Source organism: Erpetoichthys calabaricus, chromosome 9 (assembly GCF_900747795.2).
Source record: "Erpetoichthys calabaricus chromosome 9, fErpCal1.3, whole genome shotgun sequence".
Lineage (NCBI taxonomy): Eukaryota > Metazoa > Chordata > Cladistia > Polypteriformes > Polypteridae > Erpetoichthys > Erpetoichthys calabaricus.
This window is the reverse complement of record NC_041402.2, coordinates 13,684,949-13,711,274: the sequence shown is the minus strand read 5'-3', so window position 1 is coordinate 13,711,274 and position 26,326 is coordinate 13,684,949. Positions and strand designations below refer to the sequence as shown.

Genomic DNA, 26,326 nt, shown 5'->3' with positions numbered 1-26,326 from the left:
AAAAAAACTAACAACAACCATATAATGAAATATTAATGTCTGTGTGTGTCCAGTCCCTCAGAGTAATTAGGCATTGGTCGGACTGGTTAATTTTGCTGTGATTTCTTAGTCAAAACCAACTGACACTGGAAGAGCAAGGCCAGAAAAAGACATAGCAGGATCACTGAAAGTCACCTTTGAACAAAAAAAAAAAAAATGATGCTTTTACAGTGGGTAATGGGGACCTCTCTACCACTGTAGCAGACAAAATTTGGAGAGGAGACAAGCAATGTGCCTAGAAATTAGTCTGAAAAGTAGGATTTACGAGAATACCCTAAGGGGAAAAAAAAACTGGCTAACACAATGTGAGACACAAGATGATACCAAAGAAAGGCATAGGACAACAGCCAAGGGTACACATCAAATATCAAATATTTTAAAATCTGTTTTATTACCCGTTAAAGACAGAAGCTAGTTTAAACGTAAAATACAAAATGTACATGGAAAAAGAAACACTAAATGTTATTTTATGTTGGTGTATTAGTGTCTTAAAGGCAATCACTTTGTATATAAACTTGCATGTGAACTGTGTGTAATAAGAGAATTTTGCCAGAGTGTCATGTGATTCTGCACGATAGGCAAGCAAATGCAAACAATAAAGGTAGGACTCTGTTTGCTTGGCAGAAATCTAGTGAGTGAGAAAAACAGAGAAGGACACAACTGTACTTCTGTCAGTTCAAGAGAGTTGAACACCTGAAGTCAGATTTCTTTGGGTAGCAGAGAATTAACAAGCATTTTGATGGATAAGAGACGTGTATATAAAAATACAGTATACAATCTCTATGGATTTTAGCTATATTTCCCACTCCTGTACACTGCTACAAAATGGAATTTGTCCGTTTCTGACTTCCTTATATTATTGCAAAAATGTCATACTTAGAAACATAAGAAAAATACAAACAAAGGGAAGCTTACAAAAGCTTAATTCTTTCGATTTTTCTTTATCATTGGTTGAGCTTTCAAACTAGCAACTTCCTTTTAATATATGACATGCTTTATGGAAACAGTAGTATTTCAGCAGTGACATTAAGTTTATTGGATTAACAGAAAATATGCAATATGCATCATAACAAAATTAGACAGGTGCATACATTTGGGAACCCAAACAGAGATATGACATCAATACTTAGTTGAGCTTCCTCATGCAAATATAACAGCCTCTAGATGCCTTCAAAAGCCACTGATGAGTGTCTGGATTCTGGATGGAGGTATTATTGACCATTATTCCATACAAAATCTCTCCAGTTCAGATTAAATTTGATGGCTGCCGAGCATGGACAGCCTGCTTCAAATTATCCCATAGGTTGTTGATGATATTCAAGTCAGGAGACTGTGATGGCCATTCCTGAAAATTGTACTTCTCCCTCTGCATGAATGCCTTTGTAGATTTTGAACTGTGTTTTGGGTCATTGTCTTGTTGGAATATCCAACCCCTGCGTTGAATTCATCCGACCCTCGACTTTAACAAGGGGACCAGTCCCTAAACTAGCCACACAGCATGATGGAACCTCCACCAAACTTAATAGTAGGTAGCAGGTGTTTTTCTTGGAATGAGGTGTTCTTCTTCCGCCATGCAAAGCACTTTTTGTTATGGCCAAATAACTAAATTTTTGTCTCATCAGTCCAAAGCACTTTGTTCCAAAATGAATCTGGCTTGTCTAAATCAGCATTTGCATACAACAAGAGACTCTGTTTGTGGCGTGAGTGCAGACAGGGCTTCTTTCTCATCACCCTGCCATACAGATGTTCTTTGTGCAAATTGCGCTGAATTGTAGAACGATGTACAGATACACCATCTGCAGCAAGATGTTCTTGCAGGTCTTTGGAGGTGATCTGTGGGTTGTCTGTAACCATTCTCACAATCCTGCGCACATGCCGCTCCTGTATTTTTCTTGGCCTGCCAGACCTGGGTTTAACAGCAAATGTGCCTGTGGCCTTCCATTTCCTGATGGCATTCCTTACAGTCGAAACTGACAGTTTTCCCCTAAACCATGATACTGAACAATATTTGTTTTCAGATCTTTTGTGAGTTACTTTGAGGATCCCATGCTGTCACTCTGCAGAGAAGAGTCAAAGGGAAGAAAGCACAACTTGCAATTGACCACCTTAAAAACCTGTTCTCATGATTGGACACACCTGTCTATGAAGTTCAAGGCTTAACAAGCTAATCAAACCAATTTGGTGTTGCACATAATCAGTATTGAACAGTTACGTGCATTCAAATCAGCAAAATTACAAGGGGACACAAAATTTTGCACAGCCAGTTTTTCACATTTGATTTAATTTCATACAATTAAATACTGCTTAACTAAAAATCTTTGTTCAGAAAACACCCTAGTACTCAAATGTTCCTAGGAAATGAAAGACATACCAGTGTTATCTTTTTTGTTGAAAGTAGAGTCAATTATTATGCAGGCTGAGAGGGGTTCCCAAACTTTTTCAAATGACTGTATAGCCCCTTTAGTTAACTAATAGTTAAGGGATGCCAAAATTCCATCCCGATACTTTTAAATTAGAACATACAAACAACCTGACCAGGTCAGGCCATTCTGGCCAGCATAGGTGTTCAATCAGCAAGAGTTCCTTTGCAAGGATACAAGAACATAAGAAAATTGACAAATGAAAGGAGAATATTCAGTCCATCAAGCTTGTTTGTTCAGCTAATATCTAAGCTAACCTGCCCCAATATCTCATCCAGGTTATTCTTAAAGGTTGTCAAGGTTTCTGGTTCAAATCCATGTCTCAATAATTTGCTCCAGATTCCCACAATTCTTTGCACAAAGAAGCGCTCCATGACTTTAGTCTTAATTGCACTTGTCCATAATGCAGAAAATGTCAATAATTCATTTTATGCCATAAACACAAAAATGCATTTGTAAAACTATTACAACTGATACAAAAATGATTATATTTGAAAATAAGCATATAAAATAAAAAAAAGTCTGTCTCGAATTAAAATAAGAAGTCACCAACATAGGAAAATGCCCTTCTGAGAAGTCAAAATAACAGCCAACATATTAAAATTACAAAGATTGATTTACTAAATCATTCATTTTCCAAGCCCGTTTATTCCTTAGTGAAATGCCAGAGAATATAACCAATGCCAGCAGCATTACTATAGAAGAGGGTAAGTCCCATTTACAAAGATTCACAATATGTGGAGCAAGACTTTCAGATTTCTTTTACTAGTACACAATACATAATTCATACATACAACGTGGTTTGACTATGACAAAAGCAGAGAATGGAGTATTGAAAACATTGACACTTCTATCATTCTACCTTGACAATGATCCATGACAAAACATGATGTAGGAAAATGACATGGGGATAAAATATAAAGTGATGTGGGTTAAGAGACAGGGACTGAAAATATTCAGGTAAACAAGAATTAAGAATGAAAAACCTATAAACAGCTGCTTCAGGTAAGACATCCCATCCATCTATCAATTTATTTATTTTTTTTATCTATTTATCTATTTATTTATTTACTTACTTACAGTACCTACATTTCTATGAAAGTTAAATTTCACCAACTTCTAACTGTGATGCATCTGTTCTCTTTGAAGAATGGATTTAAAGTAGCAAGTGGCTTCTACTGTCTTTAATTTTCAACACTAGGATTATATCACACCCTGACACTCACCAGGAAAACTGATTTGAGATGTTGAAATGAGGATCATATCACTTCATAATCTATGTTTGCTTAAATTAAAAAGATTTTGCTTCATAGCTTATCTTATACAGTCCTCAAATTAGTCATAAGAGCTCATCTGGACTGTCTTCCATGTACTTAGAAGCAAAACACAGCCTTAAGTTGAAACTTTATGAGTGTGTTACACAAAATACATCTAATTACTCTTGCCTTGTATTCCACACCATATTAGCAATTTCAGATTCCATTTTATACAATGGCTGTTTACAGCTAAGCACTATAACAGCACTCAAACCCTTCACATTGGTCATATCTTCCAGAATTGAACAAGCCATGGTATAACAACATTGAACATTTTTATTTCAAATGTGTTAAGACTTCATATTCATAAACATTAAATTTAATCAGTTGTAATTCTCTCCATACATAAATTCTATATATGTCCTTCTGAAGGGATGCTACGTATACAAGGTACCTGTGTATTTACCGAAGTAAGTGTTATTTGTACAGTAAGCAATGTTTTTATATAAATTATTTACACAAATTAGGCCCAGTGATGGACTGGCATTCAGCACAAGGCTGTTTCTTGCCTTGCAGCCAGTCTGACTTCAACCAGCCCACATATGAATTACATTAAGAGGGTTTGAGAGTGTTCTGAACTCCACTGAACCTTTTGAAACTTTATATTTTAGCGCAGAAAAAAATCAGAAAATGTTCCTCACAACAACAAGTTATTTTCTGTTCTCAAGTCACTTCTAAGACCATTGGCACAACACTTGGCTCTACGCTTGTATTTCAATGACTGGCTTCTACCTGGTCAAGGTAAGTTAAAGCAGTTTATATTTTAGATTCTGCTATAATACAGTAGTCTCTCCAGCATATGAGTAAAACCCAGTTTCCCCAGTTCAAATCTGTATTGACTGAACTTTAAAACAGCTATACTAGACAGTGGGCTCTCTATTTACTTTACAGATGTTTTCATTATTTGCCAGTTACACACCTGATGTTAACATACCTATGGATTTCAGTCCGTGCCCATTTGCTTTATTACAGTCATATGAAAAAGTTTGGGATCCCTTCTCAGCCTGCATAATAATTTACTCTACAATCAACAAAAAAGATAACATGTCTTTCATTTCCTAGGAACATCCGAGTACTGCTGTGTTTTCTGAACAAAGATTTTTAGTGAAGCAGTATTTAGTTGTATGAAATTAAATCAAATGTGAAAAACTGGCTGTGCAAAAATTTGGGTCCCCTTGAAATTTTGCTGATTTGAATGCATGTAACTGGTCACTACTGATTACTTGCAACACCAAATTGGTTGGATTAGCTCATTAAGCCTTGAACTTCACAGACAGGTGTGTCCAATCATGAGAAATGGTATTTAAGGTGGTCAATTGTAAGTTGTGCTTCCCTTTGTCTCTCCTCTGAAGAGTGACAACATGGGATCCTCAAAGCAACTCTCAAAAGATCTGAAAACAAAGATTGTTCAGTCTCATGGTTTAGGGGAAGGCTACAAAAAGCTATCTCAGAGGTTTAAACTGTCAGTTTCAACTGTAGGGAATGGAATCAGGAAATGGAAGGCCACAGGCACAGTTGTTGTTAAACCCAGCAGGTCTGGTTTCCCAAGACAAATACAGGAGCGGCATATGTGCAGGATTGTGAGAATGGTTACAGACAACCCACAGATCACCTCCAAAGACCTGCAAGAACATCTTGCTGCAGATGGTGTATCTGTACATCGTTCTACAATTCAGCGCAATTTGCACAAAGAATATCTGTATGGCAGGGTGATGAGAAAGAAGCCCTTTCCGCACTCACGCCACAAACAGAGTCACTTGTTGTATTCAAATGCTCATTTAGACAAGCCAGATTAATTTTGGAACAAAGTGCTTTGGACTGATGAGACAAAAATTGAGTTATTTGGTCATAACAAAAAGTGCCTTGCATGGCAGAAGAAGAACACTGCATTCCAAGAAAAACACCTGCTACCTACTGTCAAATTTGGTGGAGGTTCCATCATGCTGTGGGGCTATGTGGCTAGTTCAGGGACTGGGGTCCTTGTTAAAGTTGAGGGTCTGATGAATTCAACCCAATATCAACAAATTCTTCAGGATAATGTTCAAGTATCAGTCACAAAGTTTGGTGGAGGTTCCATCATGCTGTGTGGCTAGTTCGGGGACTGGTCTCCTTGTTAAAGTCGAGGGTCGGATGAATTCAATGCAGGGGTTGGATATTCCAACAAGACAATGACCCAAAACAAAGTTCAAAATCTACAAAGGCATTCATGCAGAAGGAGAAGTACAATGTTCTGGAATAGCCGTCAAAGTCCCCTGACTTGAATATCATCGAAAATCTATGGGATGATTTGAAGCAGGCTGTTCATGCTTGGCAGCCATCAAATTGAACTGAACTGGAGAGATTTTGTATGGAAGAATGGTCAAAAATACCTCCATCCAGAATCCAGACACTCATCAAAGGCTATAGGAGGTGTCTAGAGGCTGTTAGATTTGAAAAGGAGGCTCAACTAAGTATTGATGTCATATCTCTGTTGGGGTGCCCAAATTTATGCACCTGTCTAATTTTGATATGATGCATATTGCGTATTTTCTGTTAATCCAATAAACTTAATGTCACTGCTGAAATACTACTGCTTTCATAAGGCATGTCATATATTACAAGGAAGTTGCTACTTTGAAAGCTCAGCCAATGATAAACAAAAATCCAAAGAATTAAGAGGGCTTCCCAAACTTTTTCATATGACTGGCCTCTGCTTTTACTTGGTATTTGCTCAAAGATACATATTAAGTATTTATGTAGGTAATCACTTTACTAAACACTGTTAGGTAAATATTACCCAGTGCTGGAAACAGTGTGGATTCTATCCTTCTGCTATTATCTAAAACTAGAAGATCACAAATCTATTCATTATCGGTTTTCTCTTTGTCCAGTTCATGATCACATCTTGATAGCAAATCAGAGCCAAAGTTAATGCAGGTACAGTATATGCAGTATGTGGTTTCTTTGACTTTGACAGGCTGTCAAAAAACAGCATTACGCTTACTCATGCAATGCACAAGGAGACAAACTAACATTTGCTAATAACAGCAAAAACATTTATCCAACATTTGAAAGGATAAAAACAGAAAAAACAGATTCTGAAACAGTATTACATTACATTCCTATGGAAAATGCAAATGACTGAAACTTGTATTTTAACAAGAATGTCATTTCTCAAGTTGTGGAAACATAATGCAGATGGCTATGAATAATCATTCACTGCAAGCTTTGTGCTCTTGTGATGTTTCATGTTTTTGCATGTAAAACAAAGAAAAATCTTGTGTGAAGTGCAAAACGGTTAGATGTGCATCAATATAAGACAGTAAACATCATACGATTAACACTAAATATTTTATTTTCACAACAGGGGGCAACAGATTTTTTAAGAAGGCTTGATAAATGAAAAGCAGGGTAAGATACAGCCAAACTATACAGTATAAACCTACATTCAACCTTGTGTTCTGCAGCCGAAATCTAAAGCTTCTCCCCACACAGCAATTAAAAAACAAACTAGTTAGGGGGACAGGCACCTGTCTTCGTATCTCCTAAGCCAAAGCAAGTTTGAGAAAAGACAAAGGAAAAAAAGGAACGGCAGGGAGGGGGTTATGTGTGGTAAACTCCAAATGAAATGGAAAATACTGATAAAAAGGCAGCCAGGGCACTTTAAACTAGTATCAAAGGATAACTCATGTGTAAAGCTTAAGTAGAAGATATTTGCTTTACAGAGACCCCCTCTTACCACTGTCTGGTTTCTAGGCAGCATTGCCTCAGGATGTACGGAAGATGAATACTGCTGTAGAAAATGGCCTTAAACTCCCTTCAAAAGTTTTCCTAGAGCCTTCTATTTCCATCTATGTGGCATATTGATTGTTAGCATGATTGTCTTTCTGGACTATGAACTTTTTGCACTGGAAACCTTAAAAGTAGAATAAACGTTCTTCAGCACAATGAAAATGCACTCCATTTTGGTACACAATCTGTCATACTTGCATGTCCAAAGGATAATTCAGTGTGGGGGCGAACCTATGAAAATCATTTCAAGAGTTTTACGGTTTCAAAAAGTATTTTAAAAAAATATGCAGCAAGCAAGGGATATTGCTGTTGCTCTCCTGCTAAATGAGCAAGGAAAACAAATTACTTTCCCCAAATAAAATATCTTAAATAAAAAAATATTAAACAAATACTCATACTCAAGGAATATACTATTATCAAATCACACACAAATAGGAATCTATATATTGATGCTTCACTACAATAATCAAATACCTTGTTTTGTCTTTGTCCTTCTGTTGCAATTAAAATTCATATCTCATGAAAATAAACTACTGCAGAATAAACAGCAAAAACAGAACCACCCTGAATATTAATGTGGAGAAAGTAATAAAACCATTACCTCAATCAAAACTAATAAGATGAGAAAATGTGGGAGGTTTATTAAAGTAAAATACAAAATACAGTATACTGAGGCGTAACCAATAGTGTTACAGACTTTTTAGGTGAATTTACATTAAAAGCAAATGCTCCCATTTTCATCATCACATCAGTTTGTCTCTCTATCTGTTCATATGAAACAGTGTAGCTCTCAGATGGCAGATTTTGTTGAAATTTGGCAAACTTTATCTTCAAAGAATTTTGTGGAAACAATTCAATCTATTGTACATCTCAGACACAGCAAGCTGTACACATTTTTGACAATTCAAAAACTTCCATTTTCAAGACACTGGCAAGTTTTTGAAACAGAGAAACATTCTGTGCAACTCAATTACTGTTTCAAGTGTACCTTTCAACTTGTATATGTTCCACTTTTACTAATCCAATAGCCGTTTCTGATAGCCAAACAAACTTCATCACAAGTCAATAAAATGACTAAAAAGTTTTAAAAGTGGGCGGGTGTGTGCACAGGCAATCTTCAAAATCGATTGTAACTCTTTTAAATGTAATGCTTAAAAATATGAACAAACAACAACAATTAAACATCATTTGATGCAAATTCTGTATCAAACTGAGCTGAAATGTGCTGCCCTGTAAAGCTACTTCAGCCACCACAAGACTATGTGAGTTTGATTTTAATAATATGATTTTGTAAAATGCTATTAAAGTATATATATTTTATGTATCCCATTAGTACAAGCTATTACATTCTATTATCATTGTTATTTTTCAATATGACTTACAGTTAGAAAAAAAACTTAATACCAAAAAATGTGATAATTCTGTCTTTTACAAAGTAAATAAACTTTTGTTAAAAATGCTCCAACTTTCAAAATGCAGTAGTTAACTAAATCCTCGGAAACACCTAAATGTTTATAGACTTATCAGAGGTACATGGCTTAAATTACAATGTCATGATCTTCAAATGTATGTATGTACTATCATTTTGGGAGATATCAATACCATCAAGACACAAATGTTTAACAACTGTATATTTATTTGATGTATTTTTCTTCAGTGCTATTCATAGACCGTGCAAATCTATAGTTATAATACAAAAAAACAACTGTAAAATGCTAAAATTTAACATTACTTGTCACATTCAAACTACACTAAACACACAGAAAAAAACAGTAATTTCAATTATTAAAAATAACAAACCAGGTAAAGGTTATTTTCATGCTGGTAAAGAAACAAAAAGGTCAGAGACACACCACCTTAGCTATTTCGGCATTATCAGTTGGGTCTCTAACATTTGTTTCTTTTTTTATTTTAAGCATGAGCATAACCTTTACATTTTCTTTCGCCTTTTGCAGATAAATACTGACATAGCTCTTCATCAAATCCATAACAGTTTCAGCTTGAATAACATAAAAAAAATCATGACAGCATATGTTCATTAACATTATAACTGAGACATGGTCAGCTAACAGTGTAAAAGAGGAAAACAAACTCCAGTTAATAGTATCACCAAAGAAAGCAAACCACTGTGGGATTCATAAGAGATTTTAACAGACAAAGGCACAGTTAGAAATCAATGCCACAGTTCGGACACCTTTGTCCAACTAAGCTGCCAAGCCCTCCTGAGTAACACACAAAATCAAAATATGTTTACTACAGTTTGCTTTGCCCTGCCATTGAAATGCACCCTTCACCATAACCACTAAAACATACCAAGATCAAAAATGAGCATTTGGAGCCGTAGTCTTCTTTTGTTGCGTATCTAATAAATTATTTAAAACCATTACTTGTGTTTTTTAATTACTCAAGTGTTTTTCTTAGAAAGGTATCGGCACTCAATATTTTTTAGTAATAAGCAAAGTTTAAAAACTGATTGGACCTTTTTCATTGAGAAGAATAGCAAAATCATAAATAATATACAATCTTGGTTGATGGCCTATTTTCTAAATTACCACATTGCATTGATTACACGTATGAATGCACTTCATGCATTAAGATAATAATTTTCAAAAATACTTTAAGATATTTTCAGAATTTTGAGAAATGTGCATAAACCTACCTCCATGAGACTTGAATGTACTCCAATGAGGTAGGGCATGGGGGCACTAAAAAATAAAAAGACAAAATGATTATTATTCTTTGTCCAAGGCAAATTATAAAGTAAAGTAGCACTTAAGAGTATGAGTGACCAGGAAAACCAACATTAATAAGCAACAAAGAACAAAAGGTTTAAGTAGGGTAAGAATACAGTATTATACTGTAGTTAGTACAGAACAAACAAAACAAGAAGATGTCACAGAAACCACTCTGCTTGGCAGCTGACTAGGCTAAAACAGGTGTTGACATCTGGGAGAGGAACAAGATGGCAGAGTTCAAGCAGTTTCCAAATATTTTGCAAACATATGTATTTTAAGAAGCCCCTGAATATCAATGGATTTGGAGCAGTTTTAACAATCCTTGAGAGTGGAGTAGCAATCATTAGACAGGACTTATTAAACTAGAGAATAGAGACTGGTGGCATTAAAAAGCAGAGACATCCAGGAGTCCGGTAGTTAAGAGTTTCAATTGAAAACCCAAGGAGACAGCAAAGCATGAAGATACTGTGCATGAAACAATGAACAAAGAACATCAAGCAGATGAATTCTGGAAGAACTGTTCTGGTCTGATAGCAGAAGCTGGGAACCTTGCCAGGAGAGAGTGGCAGTAGTCCAGCCAAAAAATGACAAGCATTTGAACAAGCAGCTGGAAGGCAAAGATTGTGATGTGGTGATGAAGGGTCAAATCTTGTGAATGTTATGAAAAAAAAGAAACAATTGGACTGAGTCACTCAAGTAAAGTTTTAATTAAAAAGAGGGAATCATCCTGGGTCACACCTGATAGTAGCCAGTGGTGAGAAGGTGACATCCTCAAAGAATGTTCAGTAGATGGCAAGACAGAAGACATTATAAGATAATGGATTTGAACAGGTTATGTTTAACACAATGTTCACTCATCATGGCATTTGACAATATGGGCCAAAATATGTGGGTTGAAAGAATGGAATGAAACAGACATCTGAGCATTATTAGAATAGAGGAAGTAAGCGAAGCCATGATAAGAAATAATGCTGCCCAGAGAACAAATGCAGGGATAGAAGAGGACTCAGCACAGATCACTGAGACATACTTCTTAAAGGTTACAAGGGGAATACAAAAAGTTAGGTGACAAACACAAAAAGATCTGTCAGAAACAATTGTCAATGACATATTTTGTTCTCTTTTCAGGTAACAGTTTACCAACTAATAACCCTGTCCTTTGTAGGGTTCTCACTGACAGATTCACTTCAATTCTCTCATGCTTCTTGTATCTCGTTTATTGAAAGCAAATTTCAAGTTCAAGAAGAAAGGGATGTTCTTTACAAAATAAACAATATAATAAGAATGAACACATATACACAATTTTACACAGCACCTTTGTATTTTGGTAAACTTCTGTTAGGATATATTTGCTTACATTTAATCAAAGGCAGGATTTGAGTGATTGGTCCAGGTCACACAATGAGCCTAGTGCCGCTTTTCAGCTGCTTAGAAAGTGTAGGTGCAGGCCAACTAAAATATGATGAATCGCGTTAACAGTGATTTCCTTGTGGTATGCTGTGCTAACTGTTAAAGGAAAGAAATTATTATTTCTTTTATGAGGATTACTGGAAAAGGGCATTATTAATTTCCTTCATCTATTTGTTTCCAGGATCACTTAACCAGAGAGATGAGCACAGTCATGCATAAACCTACTCTCAACTCCCATTGCAATAAATTTAATTTTGCCAATCAACTTCATATTTATGTACTTTGGATGTGGAAGGAAAATGGGAGTCCCTGGAGAAAAATCCACGCAAACATGAGGAGAACAAACTGTCATCACAGAATATTTTCAATTACTTATAAGACAGGCGGACTTTATTCAACAATGTTGCCAGTTCAATTCCTTTTTCTGCTTCACTGTGTGACCCTTAGCAAGTCACTTAAATAGCCTGTGCATCCAGTGTAAAAACATCTGTATACAGTTGTAACATTCTGATCTTGAATAAAAGTGGCAGCCAAATACATAAGGCATAAAAAACATAGTTCTTATGAAGATTAATTTTACTAAAAAAAATCTCTATACTATTGATTACAAATCAAAATGTTGTAAAAGCTTCTTTTAGTTGCGTATAGCAAGACAAAAGATATATTAAGAAAACTGTAAACATTGTACATTGCCTCTTAGATACGTTTCAGTTTCCATGTTTGGAAGGGGTCCACATGAGCACAATGCAGTAAGAAGCAACTTCAAGGTCAATTTATTAAATCTGAATAAAGTTTGCTTTCACATAATTAAAGCAAAGAATGAAAAGGCAAGGTATTCGGAGAACCAGTAATACATCTGAATAGAGTGACTGTAAAACAGAGACAGATAAATGCACTATTACTCTCCTGTGTTTCAGATAATCTATAGAAATATTCTTCTCTTCACCAAAATGCTGGATAAAATGTAAATCACTACACACCAATACGTAAAAAAAGTACTCTGGATAGTTTTGTATGAACGTAACTTCAATTAAATAAGCAAAGCTTTGTCTTAATATTGAAACAGTAATAGGTTTAACATGGTGTTGTATATTATCATCTGCTTGGAAAACTGCCTCGGGGAAAAACAAGCTTTAAAATGAGTGCTGCAGACGGCTAACCTCATCGTTATATGAAATGGTGCAGGAAATAAAAGCCTGTCAGGAATGAGAAATAGTGAAGAATATGTCTCTGTTTAAGCTGCCATCCTGAGGAATGTTCATATATCAGGAAGAGGAGCCCAGCCTTTCACAGGTCACACTGAAATGAGCATGTTTCTAATTAAGCTGCTTCAGACACATGACAGCTTCAATGTCAGAAAAGCTGAGCGCCGACCACTGCAGGAAGTCTCATCTAACCAAGGCCTGGCTACCGTAATGAAAGGAAGCAGGGAGATTGCTGGATTCTATAAATCCCTGCAATTTGTTAATGTGTTAAGAAGTAAAAACCTGTCACCTGGCACATTCAGAGATCTCAGATCTATAGAACTTAATTAACAGCACCACATCTCCTCAATCACCTTACACTCAGTCTATGATATTACTCAAGGAAAGAAAGAAAAAAAAAGGGGGGGGGGGAGATGTCCAATTAGCATAATAAAACAGCAGCAATGAAACGAACTGCCCTGGAAGAAGAAAAAAAAAAAAAAAAGAATTGTCTGTTTTATACCAAGAATCTTTAAGATTAAAAAAAAACAAAGGAAGCTTTCTACAATGACTGGTCATTAGGACAGTAATATCAATCTAATACTGTAGTACATTTTTTTTTCCTTTTAGGCACAGTGTTGAGCATTTTGTTCTTATTTAAGGTCCAGAATTTTGTTTAATAAAGGAACTGTGCTGTGAGATTGAATCCCAGCCTGCATCAAGTATTAAATCCCATGACTTTGCTAATCAAAGTTGAAAAAAGACTGAAATGGCTGCGATCCATAGAAAAAAATTACTATGGTGTTGAAAGAGAATGGCAGACGTTAACAGAGTGTAAATCTAGTCAGACAAAATAACTCAGATATTAAATAAACACCAGCATAATAGATTGCCTTCACAAAACATAACACAAAGATATCTGGTGAAATGCTTGCATATGTATTATTTTCATACAGAGGAGAGAAAAGCTAAATTTAGCACAGATGGAATTTATCCATCAATTATTTTAACTATTTCTCCTCATGGGAGGCACAGGAAGGAACTAAGTATGATGACATCAATGTTTACAACTGGTGAAGAGGGCAAGGCCAACACAGGGCACTCTTGTGCCACACTTGTCCACTTAAAAGTGACTCGTCTGTGTACAGTATAAGACTATCTTTACTTTAAAGAAGGAAATATACAGATTTTTGATATTAGAAGTATTTGCCAAATCTGATTACATTCTTTAGATTGTATGTTAGAAAGTTCAAATTTTAACCTAAAAATCTCACAATACACTCAGTTATTTTAATCTTTAACATTTTCATATTTCTAATTTTATAATTGTAATAAAAAAATCCCTCAATAAGTTGGTACCATGTTCTATATTGGTGCCTACTTGTTGCTTGTTATAATATTTTTTATGAACTGAGCTTCAGTAAAAGCATTTTCCCCTTGTAACAAATAAAGTACCATCTATGTATCTACAGACTCTGGTCACCACAGTCCTGTTCAGTACCAAATGGGATCTATAATGGATGAAAGATGCATTTTCATAAATATAGGCATTTAACTAATGCAGGAAGTATGAAGGGCAGCTCCACAAAAAATTAGTTTTGGTAACATTTAATTTCCAAATCCACCGGTTATTTTATCTTAGGCTGCTCAAAATTACAGTAGGTCTTACTCTTAAAAAAAATTACTTCAATAATATAAACTGAGAGTAGTGACCATAACATTGGGGACTGAAGAAGCAATCTTAAGGTTTATACTTCAATGACTTAGCCACTGCGATCTTGCACTACTTACGGTGATTAATTCTCAATATCTAAAACAGACAATATTATTTAATATACGAAAGTGAATAGTCATTAGGTGGATAAATGTGCAAAAATACAGTACACCATTTTGTGAAGAAATTAAACTTGAATGGAGGACATACTGAGTATGCTTTTAGTCTGTAAAATGCAACTTTATTGATAATGAAGATAGGTGGAATTTTCTGCCAGAATAAACTGGAAATGGGGAAATTTAATACTTCTGGTTTACTCTATAATACGTCTTACGAAACTACTGTACAAAATAAAGACATAATACCTGAATACATGGTAGTGCAGTGATTTGGGTTAAAGGTATCTGAAATTGGATAAACTTTACTTTGTTGGTGTGTGCCTTTTTGGTTGATTTTTCTGGATTAACAGAATCCTCATTCTCGGACTGTAATATTTGTTAATGACCCTTTCTTTTCGTGACAGATACGACAGACTTTGGCTTTTGTAAATTTTTTTTGTCAATCTTTTCTTGCTTGGCCGTGCCCAGACAGTAACATGAGTGAGGCAGAGTACCATCTACAGTAATTGAATATCCCCACTCATTCTTGTCCAGCGTCCAATGTTAAATTAAAAGACTTCTGCCACCCACAATCAATTACTGGAATAGGTGGATGTATAAAATTAATCAAATATAAAAACTTGCTGAAGGTCTGTTATTAACTTTATTTCAAATAAAAATACAACAGCAACAATAACATTTAACAATTTTCCGTGATTCTTCTGCAGATTTTGGCTCCGGATACTTCAGAGATTAGAGACCGATAATTTCTGAGGCAAAATTTTATCATTTTGATTTAATATTTGCCAATTTAAGCTCCTGTTCATTTGGTTGATGACACAGGCAAGTACGTGAAAAATATGCAGCCAGCTGCTACAAATAAACCAAATTCTGACTGATTCATATTAACTTAGCAACAACAGCACCATTGTGAAGCAAATTACAAAATAAGTAAAAAATTAGACAAAAAATGTCTAATGAGAAAGGTTTTAAGAAAATTCAAATATAAATTTCAGGTTTATTATAAACACATAATAAGTAAGATTGCACTGATGTAAAAAATAGCCATATAAGTCAATGGCAAAGAATCAACAAGTAAAAAAAAATATTATAAAATTATATATAGAATAAGGGAGAAGCTATAGATGTGATGTAAATGTTATGATCAAGGGATCAACACAGACAGATTTACTGAGTGACAATTAAAGAGAAGCCACAAATGTGAAAGGGGGAGCTAGCCAAAGTAGTATAATGACGTTAAAGACAACAAAACACACATCATCAGAGAATGTTAGCACTAACATAAACTGTCAAGGTTTGAGAGACACACTCTACTCTAACAAGGGAATCAAATGACCTTGTAGATTAGTGTCTTACCCACCTGGTTCTCAAGACCCATTCTAGCAGTTTTTTTTTTTTTTCAACCCATACAATTTATTGGCACTGAATTCCTCATTGTCCCTGTTTCCCCTCTTAACCATCTTAGTATTATGTTTAAGCCCAGAAAAACAAGTTAAAAACACTGAATTTGTGTCAACAAGAAAAAAAATATTAAGTGTAACAGTAACATATACATCAAAATGTCAAAATAAGTACAGCAGTAACAATTTGTCATAGTCACTGCTGTACTGATTTAGTACATAGCAGTCCTCTGTGCGACATGTTTTAAAATGATCATCAATGCACAGCCCAATGTGTGTTACTTTGCACACTTTTCTGTTGCTTAACACTAGAATTACCAAAGCCTACGAAAAAACTCATAAACCCGGCCCACCTTAAATTCCTTCACACCTCTCCATCAGCGTCTTTTGTCTTGTAAATGTCCCAATCAAGACAAGCAGCCTACTATTCCATCTCCCCACCACCGCAGAACGTGCACAAAGTTCTCCCAGCTCTTGCCTTGATTATCTGGGATTGAAGTGCTGGAGTTTCAGAATGGAAATAACAGATCGTTCTTTGGAACACATGCATTTCATGTGTGTTCCACTTCTATAATAATTTGTGTAAATACAATGTTAAAACTGAAACATTTTTCATATTTTAGTAATAAATGACAAAATGTAGGCATAAACTATATATTGTGTGAAGCCTGAAATCCAAAGATCAAATAGATAGATAGATAGTGTGGATAGATAGGAGGAGTGGAGGAGGGCTTGTGCCTCCTCCAGGACACGAGGGGGTGTCCTCCCTGGTGGCTTTGGGGACCACGGGTACGGAGCTTGGAAGCTCAGCCCTGTAGGGGCCCGTGGTCACCGCCAGGGGGCGCCCCAATGCCTTGGGAGTGTTGGCCCTCAGTACTTTCGCCACACCGGGAAGTGCTGGGGGGAAGAAACTTGAGGGCACCCGGTGGACTTCTGGCTTCACCTTGGGAGCTTCCGCCACACAGGGGTGTGGCTACGGAGGCCCTAACGATGCACCTGGAGCCCATCTGGGACACATAAAAGGGGCCACCTCCCTCCAGTCAAGGCGAGAGTCGGGAGGAAGAAGACAAAGCGTGTTGGAGAGGAGTGGAGGCGGACCAGAGAGAGAGAAAGGCATTGTGTTGTGGCCAAGGACTTGAAAGGGTGAATGGTGCTTTGGCACTGGATTGTGCACTTTTATTGTAAATATTAATGTATAATAAACGTGTGTTGGGTGACATGAACGTGTCTGCCTGTCTGTGTCTGAGCCAGTCTTCACAATAGATAGATAGATAGACACTTTCACAAAAGGTTCAAAGATGATACAACAGTTTCCCTGGCGCAGCAGTAAGAATTTCTGCACCGGAACAGTTACACATGTCATAAATGTAGGAAGGACGGTCCTTACGTGTGTGTGAACTGTTAACATCTGAATTTGATGATTGCATATAGCGCGGAACTGACCTCTCTGTACTATTCTTTCCTCTGCATGTCCTGGAGTACAAAAGAAACACCACCATACACCAAAATGTGGAGACTTGCAAGATCGGGGAAAAAAAAAAACATGCAGTCACTGATTACAACTGCAAGATGTTATGCGAACGAATATGAAAAATATGAATAATGTTGCATCCGTGCCACAATGTTTTCCGAAATGTACTTTACAGGTCATAAAATGAATAATTCCAAATATCATGTATATCTATGTCTCTGGTTATTTTTTTGTCAGTGCTGCTTTGATATCATGGACCATAAGGTGCATACTAATTCAGCGTGAGCAGGAACACTCAATAAAACTAAATAAAAAAAAAAAATCAAGTGACAGTGACATACGAATAAGGCAGATTCACCAGCGTTTGTGTTTCTAAATAATGTTATACATGCTTTTGGGAGTTTTCACATATAAACAATCCACTTAGCTTCTAGATGGGAAATGTTATTTAATAGTTTATGATTTCTTAGCATCAGTCTTGACACTGTTTTGCTGTTTGGCACTGCTGTTTTGGGGTGTTTCTGTCACCTGTTTCTATGGAAACAATCTCATAATGCTTTGGGACAGCACGGTGATGATTTCACTGGCATACAAGTATAAAGGTTGCTCAATCCATTTCTAGATATTCAAGATCGGATATGAACTTTTTTTTTTTGATGTTATTGATTTTATTAAAATCAAATAACATTCCATACAAATAAATCAAGTTTTACAAATATAGGTTTGAAACAAATCAACTCCTACTCCTGAGAAAGAGAGGTAGGCCAGCAGAGTAAAACTTTTAAGCTAGTAAAAATAAGTAAATAGATAAATTAATAAATGAATAAAGATAAATGGAGTAAAAGAGAGGAGAGAAAGTGCTTCCTTAATTTAAATGCTAATTCTAAAATGTTATTGTTTAGATCCTGCCAGGTTTTGTAAAAGTTTTGTACAGATCCTCTAAGTGCAAAATTGATTTTGTCCAGTTTCAAATAGTATATAACATCAGTTATCCACTGATAGTGTAGTAAAGGCAATTACAATTTGTTTGTCCTTCTCCACTTTAAGCCCATCTGGAAGTACACCAGCTGTTAATGGGTTAGGAGGGATTGTAACTCTGAGGCTGTCTGAAAGGCAATTAAAGATTTTGGTCAAGAATGATGTCAATTTGGCGCAGGCCCGAAATATGTTGCCCAATGAGGCTGGAACATGACTGCAGTGTTCGTAGCCTGGAAACATTTTGGACAATTTTAAACTAGAGAGATGCGCTTGATATATAGTTTTGAGTTGAGTAATTCTATGCTTTGGGCAATATGGAGCTTGAGTGAATTCTGTGCATTGCTACTTTCCACTCCTTTTCTGAGATGTTGAGTCAGAGATCCTTTTCCCACTGTACTCTTGGATCTTTGAAAGGGAGGGACTGTAAAATGGTTTTATACATTACAGAAATGCTGTCCTCAAGACATGATTAATATTTTTTCCGGGATAGAGGTAGGTGGGAGGTGAGGAAAACTGGGCAGGTTCTGCTTAACAAAGTATCTAATTTGAAGTCAGTGAAAAAAATTTGTTGCTGGAAAGTTACATTTGGAGTATAATTGATCGTAGGATGTGAAAACGTTGTCTATGTACAGATCTCTAAGTGACTGAATCCCAAATGTTTTCCAGACATTAAAAACTATGTATGTTAAAGAGGGTGGAAAAAGGTGGTGCTTGTGCAGAGGTGCCACAGATAAAAGCTTCTCTATCTTAAAATACTTCCTACATTGGTTCCATATTCTGAGTGAGTGAAGCACAATTGTGTTGTTAGTATATTGGCAATAACTTGTATTTATTGGGGTACAAAGCAAGGAATATAAAGAAGTAGTGCAGGATTTTATTTATATTACAAACCAAGCCTGTGTATGTTCATCTATATGTGTCCATGTCCAGGTTTTTACAGCTTGTATATTTGCTGCTCAGTAATAAAAGTGAAAGTTTGATAGAGCCATGCCACTTTCCGCCTTAGGTCTTTGTAGGGTCTCCCTTTAGATACGTGGATTTTTTGAATTCCAAATAAATGAGGTTATGGTTGAATTTAATTTCTTAAAAAATGATTTACTGATGTATATTGGAATGTTTTGAAACAAAAAGAGAAGCTTAGTAAGGATATTCATCATAAAAATGTTAATTCTTCCAGCTAAGGTGAGATGATGGGTCTTGATTAATTTTTTTCATACAGACGGCAAAATTTTGTTGATAAAGAGCTTTATGTTTACTTGTGATGTTTACCCCCAGGTATTTAAACTGATCTGCGATGATAAATGGGAAGGTGTTCAACCTAATATTGTATGCTTGAGAATTCACTGGAAAAAGCACACTTTTATTCAAATTAATTCTGAGACCAGAAATCTTTTAAAATTCTGTTAGTACTGCAGGCACAATATTTTGTGGATCTGATATATACAGTACCATATCATATGCATATAGAGAAATTTTCTGTTCCAGTCCTTCTCTGATAATCCCCTTCAACTCATAAGCATTTCGACAGTGAACTGCCAGTGGCTCAACTGCGATTGCAAAAAGCAGTGGTGACAAGGGGCATCCTTGTCTGGTACCACATTCTAGTTTAAAGTAGTCTGAATTAGCATTGTTAATACAAAATGAAGCTTCTGGATTGGTGTACAGTAGTTTGATCCATGCACAAATGTTTGGGCCAAACCCAAATTTCTCCAATGTAGTGAAAAGGTAGTTCCACTCAAAACCATACCAAATGCTTTTATGCATCCAACAATAATATCATCTCCGGGGTGTTTGACTCTGTGGGTGAATATATTACATTAAACTGGCATCGAAGAATGGAAGCTAAGTGTCTGCCTTTAATAAATCCAGTTTGGTCTTGTGATATTACCGAAGGGAGCACTTTCTCCATCCTTCTAGCTAGGACTTTGGAAAGTATCTTAACATCATTATTCAGTAGTGAAATTGGTCTATATGATGCACATTGTAATAAGTACTTATTTTGTTTAGGAAAGATGGTAATTAATACTTGGCGAAAAGTTTGAGGTAGAATTTTATTGTCTCTAGCTTCTGTAAAAGTTGCTAATAAAAGGGGGGGCTAGCTGAGTTGAGAATTTCTTTTAAAAGTCATCAAGTTAGCCATCAGGGCCTGTTGTTTTCCCACTCGAAGTGAGTTTATAGCATCTAGTAATTCTGATAGTGCCAGAGGTTTATCCAATTCCTCGGCACTAAGAGTATCTATTTGTGGTATCTGTAATGCATCCAAAAATGCATTAGATTGTGTCTTGTCTTCTTTAAACTAAGTAGAATATAAGGATTTATACTACTGTAGTCTCTAAATGTGTGCATTATATTTTTATGGTCAATTATTTTGTCTCTGTTTGTGTTGGTGATTGCTGGGATATGAACTTCCAGTTTTTGCATGTGATCGTCGTGTTTCTTTTGGTACCCGACTTCTTGCATATTCCTTTGTGGATGTCTGGATAGTGTTTGGGCCCTGTCGACTGTTTTAGTTGAAGGCTCTGCCCCACTCATGAATGTTGATGAGTTCTCTTAAAGTGACAAAACACACACACACACACACACACACACACACACACACACACACACATGTATCAAAATAATGTCATTCTATACACTACAATGCAACAGAATACTGTCCCAAGAGTTATTACATGTCATCCCAAGACTGACTGGGACTGAACCGTAATTATATAGAATTCAAATCACACTTGGGGTTAACACCAAGGAGGTTAATATACTAATTCATAAATGGACAATTTTTTTTTACCTTTTTTTTTTAGGAAATTTCACAAGATGTGCTTACAGTGCAAGCATGCTCTTACTTTTCAATATTTTACAGTGAAGATTTAATTATGTAATCATATTAAAATATAGATAAGACGAATCCTGAATATTTACTCAATACTTATTAAATCAATAATATGCTAATAGTTTTATTATTTCTAATTAAGGAAAAATAACATGCAAAATTAGACTTTAACCTGGCCACAGAGAGGCATTTTGTCTTGACCAATGATTGCAAAATACAAAGGGTGAGTAATTTTTACAGCTGTGTAATGGTAACACCAAATTCACAAAAATGAAAACTGTAGATGGCTTCTGAAATTCTGACATTTGCATTTTTTCAATCAGTTGCATTAATGCTACAAATACTGCAAAATTGAAATGTTTTCTGAATATAGAAATTAAACCTATTTGCATACCACTTTATCAAGCACAAATGGCTAAGAAATGTTTTACTAATGGAAAAGAAGTTTAAATTATTCAGTTAGTGCACTGTTAACTTAATTCAAAAAACTTTACAAAGGTACATACTAAAACTAGAAAGTACAACCTTACAATCTGAGTTCTTAAGTTTCTTCCACTTACATTTAAGACATTACCATCATCATTTAAGAGATCCAATGCAAGACTTTTGTTGTATTTTACAACCAACCAATAGACGTTCCTTTGCTATTTCAAAAGAACCAAGGTACACTAGAAATTTGTATTCTTTAGGAACTGTTTTGCATTCCTTCCCTCAATATAAACTGGCCTTAGCTTATTATACCTTATTTGATAATGCTCACAGATGAGTAACCATGATAATCTGTTGATGGTCTGTCTGTAAGAATTTTAGTTTTTTCATAATCATAGGTAAGGCTGAGAGAGTCATTACCCAGAGACTGATGAGGAGCACATATATTTCATATGTGTTTTTTAATTAACAATATTGAGGACACAAGTAACACAATGTAATAATATTAAACCAGCCCCATCTTACATTACAGGATGGTTTATAATTTACAGAGTGGTAGTTTTTTGGTTTTTTTTTTTTTTCTTTTTCATACAAAGGATGTAGCTCAAAATGCTTTTCAAGAAGCCAAAGAAGTGCAAAGAAAAACAAATTCAAATTAGATAAGAATAATAATGCATAAATAGTATAAAAATAAATAATGTATATCTACATAAGGTAGATATATAATCAAGAGAAATAGAGTCCCTAAATATAAAATTGTTTGGAAGTGACAACCCAATGATAAGGTCAGATGGTCAAGGTAGATCGAAAAAAGTATACTTGTGACAGAAATGAACCAGTTAGTGAACAAAGTAAACAATCACAAAAGCTGGTGGACTGGGTAACCATGCCAATACTGCCCTCCTTGCTTAACTCATTAAATAGGGAACATTTAGCACTAGGTCTCCTGGAAAGATCATTTGTAGAATTTTGGGGTTTTCTACAATTTCAAAACTCTATCAATTAAAAAACAATGATTAATGAATAAACTTAAATGTAAAAAATAACAACAAACACTAACCATTTTTGTTGCATGTTTCTGCCATTAGTCAGAAATTAAGGATAAGAAAGACACTAAAGGTTATATGTTCACAAATCCAAATCTTGGACGACAAGGGTTAGGGTTAGGTTTACACCATCACAGTCATTACATCGTGCACTCCACAATCCCATTCACCAAGGTTAACTAACAAAACTATCCCAAAATGGCAGTACCCATAAGGAAAACAACACAGCGCCATGGAAGAACAAGAATCATATTTAAACACATAGGAACAAAAAAAAAATACTATAAACAGACTGTGACCTTCAAAATCTCAGGAACTATAAATAAATAATTTTTACTATAAAAGAGACAAGGATAAAGTTGTAATAAAAAGCATAAGCCTGGTCATGACAATTTATTGTTTAATCAACAATTATTATACTGCAACAGATAGTGAAGACAGCTGAGAAGATCATTGGTGTCTCTCTTCCCTCCATCATGGACATTTACACCACACGCTGCATCTGCAAAGCAACCAGCATTGTGAATTATCCAACACACCCTTCACTTTCACTGTTTACACTCCTGCCATTGAGAAAAAGGTACTGAAGCATTCGGGCCCTCACCACCAGAATGTGGAACAGTTTCTTCCCCCAAGCAGTCAGACTCCTGAACACTCATGGACCGGACTGATATCTGATTTATGTGTTCTGTTCTGTAGTGTTGCACATGTTTGAACATTTGACTCACATGCACCTTGTTATATATTATGTGTCTTTATGTTATGTGTCATGGATTCTTCGTTGTCCTGTGTTTTATGTAGCACCATGGTCCTGGAGGAATGTTGTTTCGTTTCACTGTATGCTGTACTACTGTATATGGATGAAATGACAATAAATACTCTGGAATCTTGAATTATTAATTTAAGAATAACTTATAAGGTATTCCTTTTGCAGTGATCCTCACTTAGCTAAGGAAACCAGACACACAAATAATCATATCACCAGAAGCATTTAGCCACTTTAAAAAGTGGTTGCTTCCATGTATCTTCAGTATGGCAATGATCTATAACATAGATCCAAATACACATTATAAACTAGCTTTAAGAAAACAAATCAAATGTTCATCAGTGGTCCAGTCAATGTCCGTGTTTCAGTGAAATCCTGGAAATTTCCCTAAATACAGCTTTAGCAAATGTTGAAATATAAATGAAACAAAAAGTGTACCTGTGTAAAGCCAGGGCAGACTTTATTTTGTATAATACCTAGCTAAAGTTACATACAAAATAGCCCTAATAAATATTAAGGGTTACTATATACTGTACTTTGAAATCAACTCATTTCTATTTACCTCAGATGATTAGTGGAATTAAGTTTTCAATTGGAACTTGAACTGGAATGTTTTTGTGTTGGCTAATATCATAAAATCCCAAGGAAATTCATCTGGAGTGATTATTGTGCAAAAGTATGATATGGGAGTGATCTGGGGTATGGTGATATTTTCAACAGCCACTTTATAAAGAAAAATATTTTGATGAAACCAATGATCTTGTGTAAAATATATCCAATGAAGCTCTTCCACTGGAGTTTGAAGTTTATTTTTACTACTGTCACACAGATTAATATACTCTCTAAAACTAATTAAAAGTCAAAGTTCACTTGTAAATTTACCAGGACTGAAATAATCTCACGCAATCAAACCAAAGCCAAGTTCTAAATAATTTTCAATTGAAGCATCAACTTTTCGAACAAAGAGGGCTATTTTATGTTTTCTTCTTGGCATCTATAAATCTTTTGTTTAAAATTTTTTTATGAAATTATGGGTTTTATAGTGTTGAGACGTACAAAATTCATTGAAATTTCCAGTGCTTTTAGACTCAAGAGAGCAAGAGTAGTTGCATAAAATTCTGATGATCTGCAGAGTCCTGTACAATACAGTGTTTTATTAATTTTTACATATTACGCTTGTACTCCTTTAGAAATGCAGTATAATTAAAATAAATCCATAAAACAGCAAACAAGAAAGCACAAAAACTACAATGAAAACAAAGATATGTACAAATATCCATTAGCCTCTACTAATCCACCCAGGGATGTTTGAGAACATTATGCTTTTCACATACAGTCATCCCTCACCTATCGCGGGGGTTACGTTCCAGAGCCCCCCGCGATAGGTGAAAATCCGCGAAGTAGCGACCTATATTTATTTTATTATTTATACACATTTTAAGGCTTTATAAACCCTTCCCACACTCTTATAAACCTTTCTCACTCTCTTGTTAACCTTTCCCACGCTCTTATAAACACTTCCTATGCTCTTAAACACTTTCTACATTCTTAAACACCGCAGACCAACACTGCACACTGCACGCAGCGATCAGACGTCGATGTGTCTGCACTCGCTTTGTGAAGGGGGGCAGCTGAACTCACGCTGAGCTGAAATGGACTTTGTGCTGCTTCTGCCAAAATGCCTGCTTGTCGCTCTGCGCGTTCAGAAGGAGGAGGAGGAGTGGGGGTGTGTGAGGGCTGAACGCACGTTCGCTCAAACCCCCCCACCCCGGAGGCGCAGTATGCTCCTGCTACTTCGCATTGTCAAGGGGGTGGGGAGCTGAATGAACGCTAAGGAGAAGTGGACTTTGTGCTGGCTTTGTGCTGCTTGTCGCTCTGCGTGTCAATAATTTTAAAGCCTTGTATTTTCCTGTCTCACTGTCTTGTCTTGCGTGAAGTTAAAATGTTTTGAATCCGAACACAGGGTCACGGGGGTCTGCTGGAGCCAATCCCAGCCAACACAGGGCACAGGATTCAGCGGGTTGGAAAATGGATGGATGGATAGTGAGATGTTACTCATATCCTTAGCCCGACATCCACATATCATATGTGTTAACAAAGTGTGTTTTATAAGGTTTCATGTGTTTAAAGCATGTGGGATGGGTATTTTAAGGCTTAAACTATAAAAATGTTTATTTATATGGTCTTTCTATATCGCGGATTTTCTCCTGTTGCTGATGGGTCTGGAACATAACTTCCGCGATAGGCGGGCAATCACTTGTATTTAAAAACCCGCGAAGTCGTAAATCCGCGAAAAGTGAACCGCGAAGTAGCGAAGGATTACTGTACACTTCTTTTTTAACAAAGTAGATTCTTAATGTCTGTGGTACACTATAAGGTTGATTACTGCCTTGCTTCTGATGCTGCCAGAATTAACGCTATGATTCCTATGGACCCCCGGATTCAGTGGGATTGATAATATTATGTACTTCAACTTTTTTTGATCAAATTAGGTTTTTAATTAGGTCTGTGATGGACCAGTGTCCTAAATAAGGTTTGTTCTTACACTGCACCTAAAGCTATTGGGAAACACTGCAACAAAGTCCAGTGTTCTCTCTCTCTCTCATCACATCCCACCACCCTGTGACCCTAAATAGGCCTCTGCAAGAATTTTAGGTTAGGCTCTTACAGTATACAAAGTATTAAAATTAAAAGAAAC

The 26,326-nt window shown here is 35.9% G+C and overlaps 1 protein-coding gene across 6 annotated transcripts in view; it reads right to left on the bottom strand.

The window, feature by feature from the left end:
* The window catches only part of dennd1a (DENN/MADD domain containing 1A), a 1,314,459-nt gene that overhangs the window by 570,237 nt on the left and 717,896 nt on the right, over positions 1-26,326 (bottom strand). For all 6 annotated transcript variants that reach the window (XM_051931936.1, XM_051931935.1, XM_028809158.2 and 3 more), the window contains exon 11: positions 10,206-10,251. In XM_051931936.1, coding sequence (XP_051787896.1) covers positions 10,206-10,251 — 46 coding nt within the window. The remainder of the gene's footprint in view (positions 1-10,205; positions 10,252-26,326) is intronic.